Source organism: Dromiciops gliroides, chromosome 1 (assembly GCF_019393635.1).
Source record: "Dromiciops gliroides isolate mDroGli1 chromosome 1, mDroGli1.pri, whole genome shotgun sequence".
Lineage (NCBI taxonomy): Eukaryota > Metazoa > Chordata > Mammalia > Microbiotheria > Microbiotheriidae > Dromiciops > Dromiciops gliroides.
Window position 1 is genome coordinate 232,010,171 of NC_057861.1, and position 17,273 is coordinate 232,027,443.

Here is a 17,273-nt window from a genome sequence, read left to right on the forward strand (position 1 = left end):
GTTTTTATGCCCACAATGCATTTTTCTATTGCCTTTCATATTATTTGTAATTTTAATTCTTTTGAGAATCAAGGAGAGGCACTCTAGTACACTGGAAAGATCACAGTTTTTAGAATTGGAAGGGTTTGATTCCATTTCTGTTTACTACTTATGAATAACTCACTTGTATCTCTGGGTTTTAGTTTTTTTCATCTATAAAATAATCTCTAAGGTCCATGAAAGCTCAGAATATACAAGTCTTTTTTTTTTTTTTTTAAGATTTTTAGTTTTTGGGTGGTGGGGCAATGAGGGTTAAGTGACTTGCCCAGGGTCCACACAGCTAGTAAGTGTCAAATGTCTGAGAGCCGGTTTGAACTCAGGTCCTCCTGAATCCAGGGCTGGTGCTTTATCCACTGCACCACCTAGCTGCCCCCAGAATATACAATCTTATGATCCTATGGGATTTATCATATTCTAGGATTGACAGCTGTAAAGTATATCTAAGAGAATGTTGGAATTGAAAGTAAGTTTCATGGGGTGGGTCAGGGAAATAGCAGCTGGGGGAATCAGTTTTATACAGGAGATGACATACGAATTGAACCTTGAGGGAAACTAGGCATTGTTAGAGAAGGAGGTGAGGAAAGGAGTACATTTCAAGCATGGGGGTTGAATGTGTGGGGGGAGATAGCCTGTGCAAAAGCACAAAGGTAGGCTGTAAGATGCCATTTATAGGGAAGAAGTAGGTCAGTCTGCCTGGAATAAAGAATAAAAAGAGAAGAGTGAGGGTATATTGTCTCAGATGGGTAGGTTGACCAAGAGCATGAATGATTTTTAAGTGCCAAAGAGAGAAGTTGTAATTTGTGATGCCTAGACGTAATGGGGAGCCACTGGAATATTTTAGAACTGGGAAGTGATTTGGTCAGACCTATGTTTCGGTTTGGAATCTATATGAAAGATCCATTGGAAAGAAAAATACTGGAAGCTTGGGAGACCAGTTAAGAGCCTATTGCAACAGTTCAGATTAGGAGGTGATGAGGGCCTGAAGTAGGGGTGGTGGCTTTATTAATAGAGAGAAGGGGATGGATTTGAGAGATGCCGTGAAGGGTAGCTGTGGAGGTGCAGTGGACAGTGTCCTGGGCCTATTGTCCAGGAAGGCTCATCTTCCTGAATTCAAATCTGGCCTCAGATGTTTTATTAGGTATATCACCCTAGGTAAGTCACTAACCACTGTTTTGCCTCCATTTCCTCATCTGTAAAATGAACGGAGAAGGAAATGGGCAACCACTGCTCCCCAAATGGGGACGGGAAGAGTTTGGACTGAAAATGACTGAACAACAAACAACAGTAGAGAGAGATAAGAGTCAAGGATGACTCTGGAGACTGTGAAGTTGAATGACTGAAAGGGGTTTGCTGGTGACCTCACCAGAAGTAGGATGTTTAGTCAGCACAGGATAAAGACTTCTTTTTTGTAGGTTGTTGATTTCAGGATGCCTATGGAACATCCAATTGGAAATGTCCAGTCATTTGATGGTGTGGAATTAAAACTCATGGGAGACACTAGGACTCAATATAAAGAGTCTGGGAGTCTTTCATAGGTGCTAGTTAGAAGCCTCAAGGGCTGGAGATACAGAGAGACAGGAGAGAAAGAGAGAGAGAGACACACACACACACACACACACACACACACACACACACACACACAGATAGAGAGAGAGACAGAGAGACAGAGACAGAAACAGAAAGGAGGAAAATGAAGGCCCAGGATAGAGTTCCAAAGGTTATCTACATTTCTGGGGCTGTAATATGAATGATTAATCATTAATTGAAACGGAGAAGGAATAGCCAGATAGTTGTGTGGTGAATGAGGAGGGAGGAGAACAAGTATCACCAAAATCCAGGAAGGGAACTATTAAAGAGAATGGAGAGGAGAAGACTGCTTATGTATAGATATTATCAAGAGTAGCCACAAAGAAGGATGAATTAATAGTAGCTGAGACACCCAGAAATTTCCAAGAGACAAAAATATAAGAAAGGATCCGTAATAGAACCCACGTTTTCCCCTATGTGTACAATGAATGGCCCAAAAGTTTAGGGGCCAAAACCCAAGTATATTAGATGCCCTAATACACTGGCATTTATATGGTGTTTTATAGAGATCAAAATGCTTTCATATGGTTATCAACTTGATACTTCCAACAGCCCTGTGAGGAAACTGAGCTACCGGAGGGTAAAGTGATTTGCCCAGGGTCATACAACTAGTAAGTAAGATAAGGATTTGAATTCAGATCTTCCTGACTCCTAGGTATTCTATCCATTTGTGCCATCCCTGAGACTTGGTGGAATGGAACCCATGACTGAACTATTGTTCCAGATGGGTATATCTTATTCAAAAGAAACAGGATAGGTAAATTGGGGTAGTGAGGTAGCATTTTATATTAAGCTATACTCATGAGAGGAAATTTAGTAACCAGAGAGGGCAAGTGTGATATTTTGGGTAAAGGTCAAAGGAAGGAGAGAGAAGTAATTTTACTATCTAGACAGAAAGAAGAGGAGGAAGATGAGGAGTTAAGGAAGCAGAAGTTATTGGTTGTTCTGCATTTGGCAGACAAAGAGCTCCAGGAAAGATCTGCATACCTGAAGTCACCCATGACTACTATATCACAAATCTGTAATAGGCCATATAGATATATATCTGTAGGTATATGTATGTGTATATGTCTACACACATATGTGTATATATTTTTATACACGCACACACACATATATGGCCTATCAGAACTGAGATATTTAAAAGGCAATTGGTGATGTGGAACTATAGATCAGAGGAAATTAGGTCATGGTTTCTCTAGCCACCTCCCTTGTAGCTTGTGCCAGCTGTCCTTGCCCTGGAAAGGGGTATCCTTCCCTTTTCCCCTTTACTTAAACTCTTTTCTCTACCTCCTGACTCCATTTCTAGAACCATCAGATGAACTCTGCTGTAGTTCCAGGACAGGATTTGCCAATCTATTTTCCCTAGGACCCCATTCACCATCCTTGTTCTTTTCTGGTCTAACATGCTCCTCTCTGCTACCACTCTCCTGTAGAGGTTGTCTCCCCTATTAGAATGTAATTTCTGAGATCAAGGGCTGTCTTTACTTTTTGCATTTGTATCCTCAGTGCTTGGCATATAGTAATCTTTAATAAATAACTTTTCAATTTATTTTTTCTTTGGAGGTCAAGAAGAATGAAGATTGAGAAAAAGGTTATCAGATTTTGGCAATGAATCATTGGTTTCTTTGGAGGAAGCAGTTTCTGTTGAATGAGGTTGGAAGAAGTTGAGGGTCCAGAGTGACATAAGCATGTTAATTTTACATGTGTAGCAGAGAAGGAACTAATAGACTGAGAGAGACTGAAGATATGAGAGAGAGAGTGGGGATGATAATGGGGACAATCTTTTGGAAAGGATGGGAGGGTTTTGGGGATCAAAGGTACATGTAGAGGAGTGACCTTGGCAAGGGGTCTGTCCAGTTCTTTTTCTGAGACTAGCAGAAAAAGTAAAGGAATGTATTTGAGTGAAATGAGATGAGAATGAGGGGAGAAGAGTTGAGGTTCTCAGTACAGAGGAGGTAGGCTTGAGGAGAAAGGAGATTTGGAATAGCTACTGTGGAGAGTGGGATAGTGAATCAATTAAAAATTAGAGAGGAATAGAAGGAGTACCTTGCTGCAGTGTATACCCAGTTGAGATAGATGACATAAACTTACAGTGGAAACCAAATCATCATGGTTTCTTCAATTATTGTGAGAAACAGAGTGGCATAGTAGATAGAGAACTGACCTTTTGGCTAGGAAAAATCTGAGTTCAAGTTTTACCTTGACACATACTTGCTGTGTGACTCTTGGGAATCACTTCATATCTTAATGCTATAGGCAATTTCTTTCTTTTTTTTTTAAAGTAATTATTTATTATGACAAAAATAAACTTGACTGAAAACACATGAATAGTATGCAAAATTGCACTGTGACTGCAAAGAAGCTAAAACTTGTTTGAAAAAAGATGGGACATTCCAGAGTAAACAGCATCCCTTTAGTTGGGTAAGTAGTCATGCAAATAATCCACTAGAACACAACAGAAGGGAAAACCATTCTCTTTCACCAGACAGAACCCTGCCATACCTCCCCAACCTAAGCTTCTCCCGTGAGGAAATGCAGTTGTTGAATTTTATTGATATTTTGCTATCTTATAAATATGGAGATAAATGCTGCCCATAAACCAGAATATGCTTTGAATTTGACGGTCCAGTAGTGTACTAGCTTTGGCATTGAATCAGTCATTCACAGTGTTTGTAATTCCTATTATGAATAGCTGTACGCAATTTCAAGAATGTAGGAGCAGAGCAGCAGGTGACTTGCTGTAGTAGAAGGAGTTTTCTATATATCAATGACTTTTTTTTTAAGTAGAATTTGGGGCAGCTAGGTGGCGCAGTGGATAGAGCACTGGCTCTGGATTCAGGAGTACCTGCATTCAAATACAGCCTCACACTTGACACTTAACTAGCTGTGTGACCCTGGGCAAGTCACTTAACCCTCATTGCCCCTGAAAAAACAAAAACAAAAACAAACCACATAAAAATAGAATTTTATTTCCAAATATATGTAAAAACAAATTTTAAACATCAATTTTAAAAACTTTGTATTCCAACTTCTCTTCCTCCTTCCATTCCCACCCCCCACCCACAAGAACTCAAACAATTCAAAATAAGTTATATATGAGTAGTCATGGAAAACATTTCCACATTAGCTAGGTTGTGAGAGAAAACAGTCAAAGAAAATAAAACTTCAGATTAAGGGAATTGTCAAAGAGGGAAAAAATTTTTAAAAATGTGTTTCCATCTCTTTTCAGATACTAACAGTTCTTTTCTCTGTAGATGGGTTGCAATTTTCATAAGTCCTTCAGGGGTTATATTGGATCATTGCCTTTTATAAGGACTTCTTAGCTTTAGTGTTCTCTTCCCCCGAGAATTGTAAAACTTGCAATAGTAATAATTAACATTCATAGAGTATTTTTAGAAAGATATTGGTGGTAAAGTAGATAGAGGTTAGGAAGACCTGAGTTCAAGACCCATCTCAGAATGTTAGCTGTGTGTTTGTGGCATGTCATTTAATCTCTTCATGATCCAGACAATTGTCCTCAAGACTTTAAGTTTTCAGAGACAGGTATCTGGTTGCATTGGTAGAAGTAGTTTTCTTTCTGGATGTTCCCTAACTATGAAATCACAGGTCTATACTAACACTGCAAAGTGCTTTACATACTTTATCTCGTTTGGTTCTCACAGTAATCTTTTGAGGGGGGTACTTAGGCAAGATTATCTCTCTCTCTCTTTTTTTTTTTTAAAGTGAGGCAATTGGGGTTAAGTGACTTGCCCAGGGTCACACAGCTAGTAAGTGTTAAGTGTCTGAGGGCCAGATTTGAACTCAGGTACGTCCTGACTCCAGGGTCGGAGGCTCTATCCACTGCGCCACCTAGCTGCCCCGAGTTATCTCATTTTAACCGAGAAAAATGAAGTTAAATGACTCACATGTAGTTACTCAGCTAGTTAGTATCAGAGATCTTATTTTCATCCAGATCTTTTTAATTCTAGGTTTGCATTTTTTTGGTTACACTAGGGTTCCCACTGAGGTGGGGGTATATGTACAAGAGAAGCGTGTCAAGTGATACAGAGAATATTTGATAAATAACTTTATTATCCTATAAAAATGATTAATCTATTAATTTTATTTCTTCTGTTCATTATGCATAGTAAGCTCTAGAATTTATTTCATTCATATTAAGTGGGGATACAGGAAGGTTACTGAGCTTTACTGAACCTAGAAGTCAAGAGATAAGGGGACCAAAAAGGAACCCTTGGTATTATATTAGTGCTTCCCCCTATTAGATAGTGTTGTATTGATATTTTGCCATTTAATTATTTTTTTTATATAATGATAAAAGACATTGATATACCATTTTAAGCTTTTCGAAAAGTGCTTTATATATTATTTTTATTTGATTCTCACACAATCCCAAGAAGGGCTATTTACCAATTAGTATTTACTCTATTTCTTGCCTCCCAATATATTGTTTCTCTGTGTATTCAAAGATAGGGTTGCTAACAATATTAAAATAAGTATTTCTGGTGGGTTATTATCAAAAAGGATTTACAATTTTCTTATTCTTAATGTCTGTGTACTGAGTCACCATTACTTTTTTCCATATTTTTTCTGATTAAAATTTCTTGAAGGAGCAATCAAAAATATTTTACTGAGTGGCTGTTAGAGACTGGGGGCAGCTAGGGGCAGCTAGGTGGCACAGTGGATAGAGCACCAGCCCTGGATTCAGGAGGACCTGAGTTCAAATCCGGCCTCAGGACACTTAACACTTACTAGCTGGTGTGACCCTGGGCAAGTCACTTAACACCAAAAAAAAAAAAAGACTGGGGCAGCTAGGTGGATAGAGCACTGGCTTGGAATAGGAAGATTCATCGTCATGAGTTCAAATCTGGCCTTAGACATTTACTGTACTTATTATCTTGTGTGACCCTGAGAAAGTCACATAACTTTGTTTGCCTCAGTTTCCTCACCTATAAAGTGAGCTAGAGAAGGAAATGGCAAACCACTCAAGTATTTTTTTTTTTGTTTTGTTTTTTTAGTGAGGCATTTGGGATTAAGTGACTTGCCTAGGGTCACACAGCTAGTAAGTGTTAAGTGTCTTGAGCCGGAGGTTTGAACTCAGGTACTCCTGACTCCAGGGCCGGTGCTCTATCCACTGTGCCATCTACTGCCCCCACTCAAGTATTTTTTGCCAAGAAAACCCCCAATGGGGGTCACAAAGAGTTGGAGCACAACTGAAGATGACTGATACAATGACAAGTTATAAGACTAGCATTGGCTAACCATTACAGGTACAAAAGAACTATATAATGTGTGGGTCTTATTTAGAATCTAGAAATAGGGAAAAGACATGCATACATAAAATGGTGAATAAGACAATATATTTAATAATCCTAAACGTGAACTATACAGACAACTAGAAATTAGGAAAATATGTAGTAATGTAGATCACATTTGTAAAGCATTTAGCACTGTGTCTAGTATATAATACACCCTTAATAAATGGCTTATTTTCTTCTCCTTTCCCCAATTTGCTCTGTGTACACGCTAATAAGTAGTAGAAGGAATTAGAATCAAGAGAGATCAATGTAGAGGATTTAATGCGGAAGCTCGCATGGAGGAGGGAGTAGGACTTGAAGTGGGTAGAATATGCTTAGGCAGAAAACAGGGGTGAGGGGCTTCCTACATGGGGGAAAAAACAATTTGTGATAGTATATAAAGGAAAGGATTAGGATAGGATCAGGTTTTGCTGGAATAGAAGTTTTATGTTGGGATATAGAGTGGGTATTCAGCTAGAATAGGGGCCAAATTTTTTGAGGACCTTGAAAGCCATGTGAAGGAGTTCAGATGCAGTGTTGTATAGGAGTAAGAATTGATAGTTCTGGAATGAGGTAAGGGGCAACACCATAGAAGTGGTATGTGGGATTAATTGGAAGGAAGACCAATGAGAGGGCAGAAAAACTAACATAGCCTAGGAGACAAATGCAGTAATTTGGGTGATAAGTTTGGCCTAGTGTGGTAACAATACAAAGTGAAAATCTGACAAGAGTTACAAAAGGAAAAAAAAAGCAAAGTGACATATTTCAAAGGAAAGACTGTTCAGAACTTTGTGACTGAGTTGGATTTAAGGGAGTGAATGAAAAGGGAAGAGGTAAAAAATGGTTCTAGGTTTTTGGAGCTTGGGAGTCTGAGAGAATGAATGTGATGTGAACACTAGCTTGAATAAAAGTTACAAGAGATTAAAACTGTAATTTATCCCTCTAAGAAGAGCAAGGCCATTAGTGTTCTTTAAAAGCACATTTTATACGTTTCAGTAAAAATGATACAGTAGATAGTTTTAGAAGAGATGAAAACTGCTTGCAACAAAGCCTCTCTATATTAAAAAAGGAAATGGATGAAAATTGTTATCTCAGGAATACATGTCCACTGGATGTCACTGTTGATTCATATTTTGCACTTTGAGGCCTTCTTTAGATGGGGCATAATTCTATACAGGATCTCTCTGTTTATTCTTGTTTTTACCTTCCTCCGACCAAAATTTCCTCTACTTGAAGAATTTTTTTGGATTATAAGTAGGTACAATTATTTATCTTCTTGCAAATAAAACAAATACCTGTTCCCCAAACTGGGCTGCCTCCAAAACGTCTTGTAATCACTTGGGTCACCAATCGACAGAAACACTTACAGTTTGTAAAGGATGATGCTTTTATCCCTATTGGTCTGTGGAAACGCTTACCTGAATGGCACTGGGTGAAAGGGGGGTAAGTATTTAAGTTGTTTGATATATTTATTTACTCAGATGGCATCTTTTGACTATCATCACCAGCTATTTGTTGTCCTTACTTCACACATTTAACATTATATCATTAAGGGGCAGGTAGGGTGGCGCAGTAGATAGAGCACCAGCCCTGGAGTCAGGAGTACCTGAGGTTCAAATCCGGCCTCAGACACTTAACACTTACTAGCTGTGTGACCCTGGGCAAGTCACTTAACCCCAATTGCCTTACTAAAAAACAAAACAAAACAAAACAAAAACAAAAAACATCGTATCATTAAAACATTAATTTCTCAGTCTCTGGGTGGTGGCAGATTAGGGAGGATTGTGCTAGTCTCTCTCCCCTTTCCACTTTAGCCCATTTTCCACTCCCTTTTCATTTCAAGGTTTCCTTTGGTGCTAAGCAGGGTGGTGGTAGGGGGTAGATGTAGGGAGGATGATGGTGTAAATGAAGTTGATGATGGAGGGAGGATGAGAAAAGAGATAAAGAAATGGCTATATTTTAAAAAGCTCAATCAAAATCCTTAAGAAGGACTTAAGATATTGATTTTTTGTTGTTGTTTTTTGTTTTTTGTGGGGCAATGAGGGTTAAGTGACTTGCCTAGGGTCACACAGCTAGTAAGTGTCAAGTGTCTGAGGCCAAATTTGAACTCAGGTACTCCTGACTCCAGGGCCAGTGCTCTATCCACTGTGCCACCTAGCTGCCCCCTAAGATAGTGATTTCTAAAGGAAAAATAATCCACCCTAATAATTTCCTTAATTCCTTCTATATTCTAAGGCAAGTGAAGCTGTTTCTAATTGTTTAATTATAGTTAACTTATTGGGTTTTTTTGTTTTTGTTTTTGTTTTTGTGAGGCAATTGGGGTTAAGTGACTTGCCCAGAGTCACACAGTTAGTATTAAGTGTCTGAGGCCGGATTTGAACTCAGGTACTCCTGACTCCAGGGCCGGTGCTTTATCCACTGCGCCACCTAGCTGCCCCTATAGTTAACTTATTAATTACAGGCAAATCAAATTATGATATATTACTTTAATTTTATGTGCTAAATGCATACTTTTTTATTTTTATTTTTTTGTTTTTGTTTTTGTTTTGCGGGACAATGAGGGTTAAGTGACTTGCCCAGGGTCACACAGCTAGTAAGTGTCAAGTGTCTGAGGCCGGATTTGAACTCAGGTACTCCTGAATCCAGGGCCGGTGCTTTATCCACTGTGCCACCTAGCTGCCCCATACTTTTTAATATATTAAATCAATTTTGCCATTTGGAATTTTTTGGAGGTTCGCAGGTGTTTTGGCTTTTCTTTCGTATTGTTGGTCATCTCTAATTTATTTGATCCTGAGTTTTTAATCCGAAATGAAATTATGACAGCTCCTATAGGAAAATATGGTTACTTTATGATATTCTGCTTTAAAGATTCAGTTTCTAGGAACACTTAAAGAAATAGAACTAGTGTATACCAATAATGGTCCTTTAGACAGCTGATTAGAAAATATTTTTCTTTTCAGTACTAGCAAACATTTGTGGATTTATTTGACATTTTTATTCCTTTATGTCAGATCACCAGGTCAGTAAGTTTGTGTTCCCATAAGATTCTCCACACAAAAAAGCCTTATGAAGGTCTAGTACTGGGGAGACGTCAAGGAAAAAACTGTTTTGCCATTAAGGATGAGAAAAGTATTTTTCAAAGTTGGTGTAGTATCAAGTTTCATTACTAAGCAAATGTCAATCTCATTTTAAATTTGTACATATTTGAGAACCTGGAAATAGAGAATGTGTAGAATGATAACTTTCTGTTATAGTTTTTCTGTCACATATACTTTTTTGTTTGTTTTTTTGATGGGCGCAGTGAAGGTTAAGTGAATTGTCCATGGGTCACACAGCTAGAATGTGTCAAATGTCTGAGACTGGGATTGGACCTCGAGGTCCGTCCTGAATCTAGGGCTGGTGCTCTATCCACTGTGGGGGCCACCTGCCTGCCCCGCATATACTCTTAGTGCATTGTGTTTTCCTCCACAGTCTAACCGGCCCCTTAAGTTGTCTATACTCTTGATATTTAAATACTTAAGTGAAGATTTTCCTTAAATTTATTCTTCAGTGTAAAAATATAAGTTTTTTTCAGTCAGTAAAGTATTTATTAAGCACCTATTATTTCTATGTACTGTGCGAAGTGCTAGGGGATACCAAAAAAGGTAAAAGATAGTCCCCTGCTCTCAAGAAACAGCATAGTCTAATGGGGGGAGACAGCATGTAAACAACTGTATACAAACAAGGGATGGGAAGGAACAAATTGAGATAAGAGAGGGGAAGGCACAAGAATTAAGGGTGAGGAGTGGCAAGGAAAGATTCTTTTCTTTTCTTTTCTTTTTTTTTTTTTTTAGTGAAGCAATTGGGGTTGGCCCAGGGTCAGACAGCTATTAAGTGTTTAGTGTCTGAGGCTGCATTTGAACTCAGGGTCCCTCCTGACTCCAGGGCCGTGCTCTATCCACTGCGCCACCTAGCTACCCCTAAGGAAGGACTTCTTTTTTTTTTTTTTTAGTGAGGCAATTGGGGTTAAGTGACTTGCCCAGGGTCACACAGCTAGTAAGTGTTAAGTGTCTGAGGCCGGATTTGAACTGAGGTCCTCCTGACTCCAGGGCCGGTACTCTATCCACTGGAAGGACTTCTTATAGAAGATGCTAAGAATCAATTGTGAACTGTTCCTTTCCCACATCATTTTAACACACTCCTCATGCTACATTTTTATGATTGTTTCTTCCCCATCAAGGCTGCCTTGGGAGTGGTGCTGCTTCTGTGGCAAGGGGGAGTCTTTGGGGGAGTGAATACCTACAAGAAAAGATGAAAAAAAATCATGATGCCTATAATTTATACATATAAATATCAGACTTGGTGATGTAACTTACATTTATCTTTTTTTTTTTAACGGGGGCAGTGAGGGGCTAAGTGACTTGCCCAAGGTCACACAGCTAGTAAGTGTCAAGTATCTGAGGCCCAGATTTGAACTCAGGTCCTCCTGAATCCAGGGGGTAGTGCTTTATCCACTGCGCTACCTAGCTGCCCCCGTAACTTACTTTTAAATTCTTTAAAACTAGGAACCCAGAGATGAAAGTGCTTCCAATTCCAGACCACAAATTAATTGTCAGTGTGCCCTGTACCCTTCATTCACACAAACCACCTCTTACAGGTATGTTTTCTATTATTGCTATTATACTCTTTGGACTTTCATTAAATCCACACAGCACAAGTTTGCATTTAAATGATTCAAAGATTTTAAAGTATTTAAAAATGTGATTGTTTATGGTATAGTGGAAAGAGCATTGGCTTTGGCCTGAAGGGACTTGGGTTGTAGTTACTAACCAGGGTTGTGATGGTGCCTTTTCAGTTCTAAAGACACCATCTAAAGACAGTGTCACACATGTATTAAGAAGCAAAGCCTATGTTTGAACCCAAGTTCTCTGACTCAAGATTCAGCACAGCTTCATGATCCTATGAATAAACCAAGTATTGAAAAGTCTGCAAATGGAGAATTGATAAAATAAGATCTGAAGGGTCTTCATGTTTTGCCCTTGTCTGTGAAAGCTGCATTTGATATACATTCAAAATACCCACAAGGGAGGTGGCCAGAGTTGGCTCGATGTTCTGTGGAAACTTTGGGTTTTACTTATTTATTGCTTATTTGAGAGAGGACAGTTCTCTTGAGGTGCCTTAAGTGAATTCCTGTAGGGAATGTCAGTCCCCTAGTGGTCATAATGCTACTTTGGGATTGTAATAATCTCTTTACCACCAAACCCACAATTTACCAACAGTTTTCTATTCAGGCCATTGAGTAAAAACAGCTATATATTTCAGATTTTATACTTCAGAATTACTTGGGAAAATTGGGATTCAATCCATGACATTTTGCTTTACACAGACTTTTCTTTCATGGAAATTAATTTAATTAATTTTTAGGCTATCTGTGCTGTTAAAAGCAACACTCACTTTCCCCCCATCCCCAACCACTTTACCAGGGTTTTTACATAAGATTTAGTCCCCTACAAAGAGGGGTTCTTTATGCATTACCAGTTTGCCTTTGAGACCTACACAGGTGATATCTGTCTAATTGTTCCAAACTAGCCTTGAGATTTTTTTCTGTGTATATTAATTGTCTTACTTTTTTCAGGTGATATAGGCTTCCCTCCTCCCTACCAACACATGCCTTTTGTGACTTAAAAAGAAAAGTAATTTAAAATGTATGGAGAATTTCATATTGATTTTTGTATTCAACCCAAAAACATCTAATAAGTAGTTATCTCCTTGGATTTTTCTCCCTTAGTGGATACCAGGAGTTTTGTGTAAATTCCAGCATTTGCAGTTTTACAAAATGAAAACTGCTTTGCTTTTTAAAAAAATCTAATATTTATGAATAATTTAAGCCATTACTTTAAAAAATGAGCAATTGTAACTAAAAGTCTTAGGAGACTATGTTAAAAATAAGGTATACAGGTCAGTTATATAAAAAAGTAGTCAAAATATTGTGGGGCAAGTTGTTTAAGTAATGTATTGTTTCAGTTTTTCCAGTAGAGGGCGGCAGAACCACACCATGATTTCTGAAAGCCCAACAAAGTTGAAAGTTTGTAACAATAGTCTGGATGACTCAGACAGATTATTATTTGTTTAAGGAGTCACAATGACAAAAACATTAGTATTTATGGCTACTCTTATCTTATTTCGTGCTACTCTCAAAAGTACATATGTTAGTGTATAAGTACTGATTTTAAGAATTTATTTTTTTGGGAAGATGTAAATTAAAGTAAGTCATCAGAACCAACATTCAGGTTTGCTGCAGAGCATTGAAGTATGGGGATCATGACTGTAAGGATTTGGATGATACATATTCCATGTTTACTGCTCCTTCTTTAATATGTCATTGAAGATGCAACTTTAACTGTTTTATGCAAATTCATAAAATGAATTTTTTCTCACTCCAGATTTTGATTCAAGTAACAGCAGGTTTTCCTTTTAGTTAATTTGTGATATCTTCCATAAAATGGTAAGACACATTTCCTTCTACATGGGAATTGGAAAAAAATTCTGTTTCACAATGAGGGTACTTTTTCTGTATTCTCAAGATTAGGATTGTTTTCCTCCCATATATTTAAAGATATCATGAATGTAAGATAGTGAAAATGATATTATAAATGCATTTTAAGAAACTTAACCTTTTAATTTATAGTTACATTGTTAAAAAAATTTGAATCACAGGTAATTTTAGTAATTATATCTCCCTTATTAGTGCTGCTGTATGCTTGATGATCCTTTCCTCCTGAAAATGTAAAAAAAAAAAAAATTAGACAAGGTATTATTACTAAAGTTTAAAATGTGATAGGATATTAATGGCATTAGATTTTAATCTACTAAAAACGCAAATAGTGGTTTAGTTTTTTTTGAGCTGGCAATATGGTATACAACAGTGGAACTTTGTGGATGTTTGAACTTAGAAGAGTAACTTTGTTATCTGTTAAAATGTGAATTAATTGGGAAAATGTCATTCTATATAAGAAGGTAAGCTTTTCAGTCTAGACACATCTGTTTGTACATTTAGAAATGTTGTTCTTTTCAAGATGGATTACTGATACTGAAGGTTTTCTTTGTGACTTGAAGCAAACACATCCTGTCGGTTCTCACTTGGCCACTTGAGAGCCTTTGTCTTGGCTCACTTGAGACTGAGTGAGATCATTTCTTTCTGTTCTGGAGTGTGCTCCCCCACCACAAGAGAATTTAAGATACATAGAAAGTTTTAAAAAAAAAAGATTTCATAAGATACATAGAAAGTTAATCCAGAGGGCTGAAGAGATAAAGGTCACTGAGACGCTTGGGAACTACATAGCAACCATCATTGGAACTGACTAGTAATCCTTCAAGTGGTTTCTCTCATGCTTTCCTGTTTGAGTTTAAATACCTTCTGGCCTTTTAAAATAATGGTACAAATAATTTATTATCATTTGTCAGTTAGGGCGTAGTGTTGTCTCTACATTGTTTTTGCGTTGTTTGTTTTTCACCTGAGTTCAGAGCAAGCCAGCAGAAGAAAGAGTAGGGATGGACAAGCAGATCATAGGGTGAACAGAGATGAGGACAGAGAGACCTTCATTTTTTTCTCTTCTTCTAACTGCATTCCCAGCTAGGAATAAAAGAGGATGATTCACTATTTGGGGAATATCTGTTAACTATAAATATAGCCAACCAGGAGCATCTTGATTTGTTTCCTCAGACTCAAATGGTGCCATTTTGTAACTATTTATGGCTTTAGAATTTGAACACTTGAACTAATTTATTAAGATATAGTTCTATTAATTTTTCCTAATTTCTTTACAAAATTCTTAATAGTAAAAGATGGCATAATAGCATCAGAATGCTGTTCCTTATTTTTTTTTCTTATTCCCTATTGGAATGGGAGGGAAAAAGAAACTATAGATGTGTTCAAAATGCAATATTTCTCAATAGCGTACCATTCCAGGTAAGGAGCTGGGTGGATACTAAGTGGATCATATATTCTGATTGTGAGTGTTTTTCCTTTCTAAGATTAGATCTCTTTTCTCAGTAGATTTTCAGCTTTTTTATGACCTGAGACATCTGGTTCCTTACCCCCTCACTTGGCTTCTGGTCCAGGGTTCTATACCCCATCAGGCTCTCAGTTTAGTAAATAAATACCGGATTATTTTGAGCAAATTTTATGCTTTATTCTATCTTTGGAAAAGAAAAAGCCAAAATGTCTGCTTCTTTCAGTATAACCTTAGACCACATGAAAGGCGACTAGGGACTGGTAGGGTAGGGAATTCATGGGGAAGAAAATGAAAGAATGGTAGGGTTATTGTGCTCTAGGCCTCTGGGGAAATCTCTTCTGAGGACAGGAGCATTTAATTGTTTATTTATGAAGAGACTAGAATTCCTTAAACCAACCCTTGCTACATTGTCCTGAAACCTGAATCTCAGTTAAATCAAACTCTAGGTAGCTTCAACCTTGATTAATATTTAATAGCCAATGTTTAACCACACTCCTATTCCTATCCCCCAAACCTCTGACTCATACAGCATGATGATATAGCAATTGAAAAAACCAAAAAAAATCATTGCTAGGCTGTTTTTTAAAGGGCTCAGATACCCCAGATTACCAAGGGAATGCTTCTTCCTTCAACATCATTGTGTGTGTGTGTGAGTTGTGTGTGTGTGTGGCAGCTAGGTGGCACAGTGAATAGAGTTCTGGGACTGGAGTCAGGAAGACCTGAGTTCAGATTTGCCTTAAATACTTACTTATTGTGTAAACCTTGGCAAATCACTTAACCTCTGTTTGTTTCATTTCCTCATATAAAAAATGGGGATTATAATAGCACCTACATCCTAGAGTGAAGATCAATAAGATCGTAATTATAAAGTGGATAGCACAATGCCTAGCACAAAGTAAGCACAATAATAAACTTCCTCCTTCTCTTCCTCTTCCTTCTCTTTCTTCCTCCTCATCTTCCTCCTCTTCTTCATATTCTGTGTCATTTAGGTTCCTGTAGATGTTTTCAAGCTTCCTCCTTTTTTTCCCCCTTGCATGAAACTTGTTTATTAAAAAATAAATTGGTTTTGTATACAGTAGATGTTGGGTTGACAATATTGAAAAATTTAAAAGTCACCTGTGTAGGTGTTGAAGTCTTCATTTCTTATCCTTCAAATGAAAACTGATAAATCAAGACTATTGAAGGCTCTGATGGTTTTGTTCCCAATCTCAAGGGCACTGATTTCTAGTGACTTTCCAACTATAAATAGTAAAGCCTGTTGATGAAATCTGTGATATTAATTTCTTTTTAAAAAATGAAACATTCTCTTATTTTCTTTCTTTTAATAGCTGAAAAGAAATTGATTTTTCCACCCCCTGTAATCATCTTTGGCTTTTTTTTTGACAGAAGTTCTAAAAGACTATATCATGCCAGATGCTGAATGCTTGGAATTGTTTGCTCGAAACTTACAACCTGGATGGACTAGCTGGGGAAATGAAGTTCTTAAATTTCAGCATGTTGATTATTTCATTACTCCAGAGACTGGAAACTGACTGTAATCTTCTGACTAAAGTAATCCTTCTCCTTGTCTCCTCCACCATCCCCTAATGTGATGTACCTCACTGTGCCTTTTACTACTGGATATACAGTTGGATATTTAAATAGGACTCAGTTGTTTTTATAGACAAAATGCATTGTAGTGATGAGTCTTTGTATTTACTTAGGGTTAGTGTAACTTCTATTTTAAACTCTGCAGATAACATGTTAAGGAAGGAAGAAAATGGGTCACTAATAACCTTGTAGTCGATTCAAACAAACAAACAAACAAACTGTATATAGTTCTCTCTGGGATACAATTATACTTTGAAAAGTGTTCTAGGAAGGGCCAAGTGCATTAAGGTTTATGCAATATTCTTTGTGGTTTTAGATTGCACGTCAGGGTCACTTGTCAGTGCTTCTTCTTTTGTACTTATTTTAAGAAATATTTGCTTTCAGAAAACAATAAACATGTTTTTAAAGAATATCTATATCATGTATTTTTTCAAAGCATGAAAAGAACACTGGATTAGGAGACAGAAGACCCAGGTTCAAATTCTTCTCTTAGACACCTGATAGATGTGTCACTCCTGGCAAGTCACTTAACTTATATCTTGGTATCTTAGTTTCCTGGTTTATAAAGTGAAGATAGCTTCTAAGATTCTTTCAAGGTCTAATCTATGACCCTATGAAACTAAACTCTGATGTAGACTTGGGTCTGCTAATAACTAACCAGATCACCTTGGACAAGTAATCTCATCTCTATCTGAACCTTGCTCAGATTCCTCATCTATATAAATGGGATGAATAACATGCCGTTCTCCTTCCTTTCTTCTCACAG

General features: G+C 37.5%; 1 protein-coding gene across 1 annotated transcript in view; it reads left to right on the forward strand.

The window, feature by feature from the left end:
• Positions 1–16,874, forward strand: part of METTL4 (methyltransferase 4, N6-adenosine) — a 30,345-nt gene extending 13,471 nt beyond the window's left edge. The window contains 8 exon segments of the mRNA XM_043969020.1: positions 8,182–8,198; positions 8,201–8,307; positions 8,310–8,342; positions 8,344–8,366; positions 9,948–9,978; positions 9,980–10,038; positions 11,465–11,559; positions 16,304–16,874. Coding sequence (XP_043824955.1) covers positions 8,182–8,198; positions 8,201–8,307; positions 8,310–8,342; positions 8,344–8,366; positions 9,948–9,978; positions 9,980–10,038; positions 11,465–11,559; positions 16,304–16,449 — 511 coding nt within the window. The 3' untranslated portion in view covers positions 16,450–16,874.
• Positions 16,875–17,273: the final 399 nt, after the last annotated feature.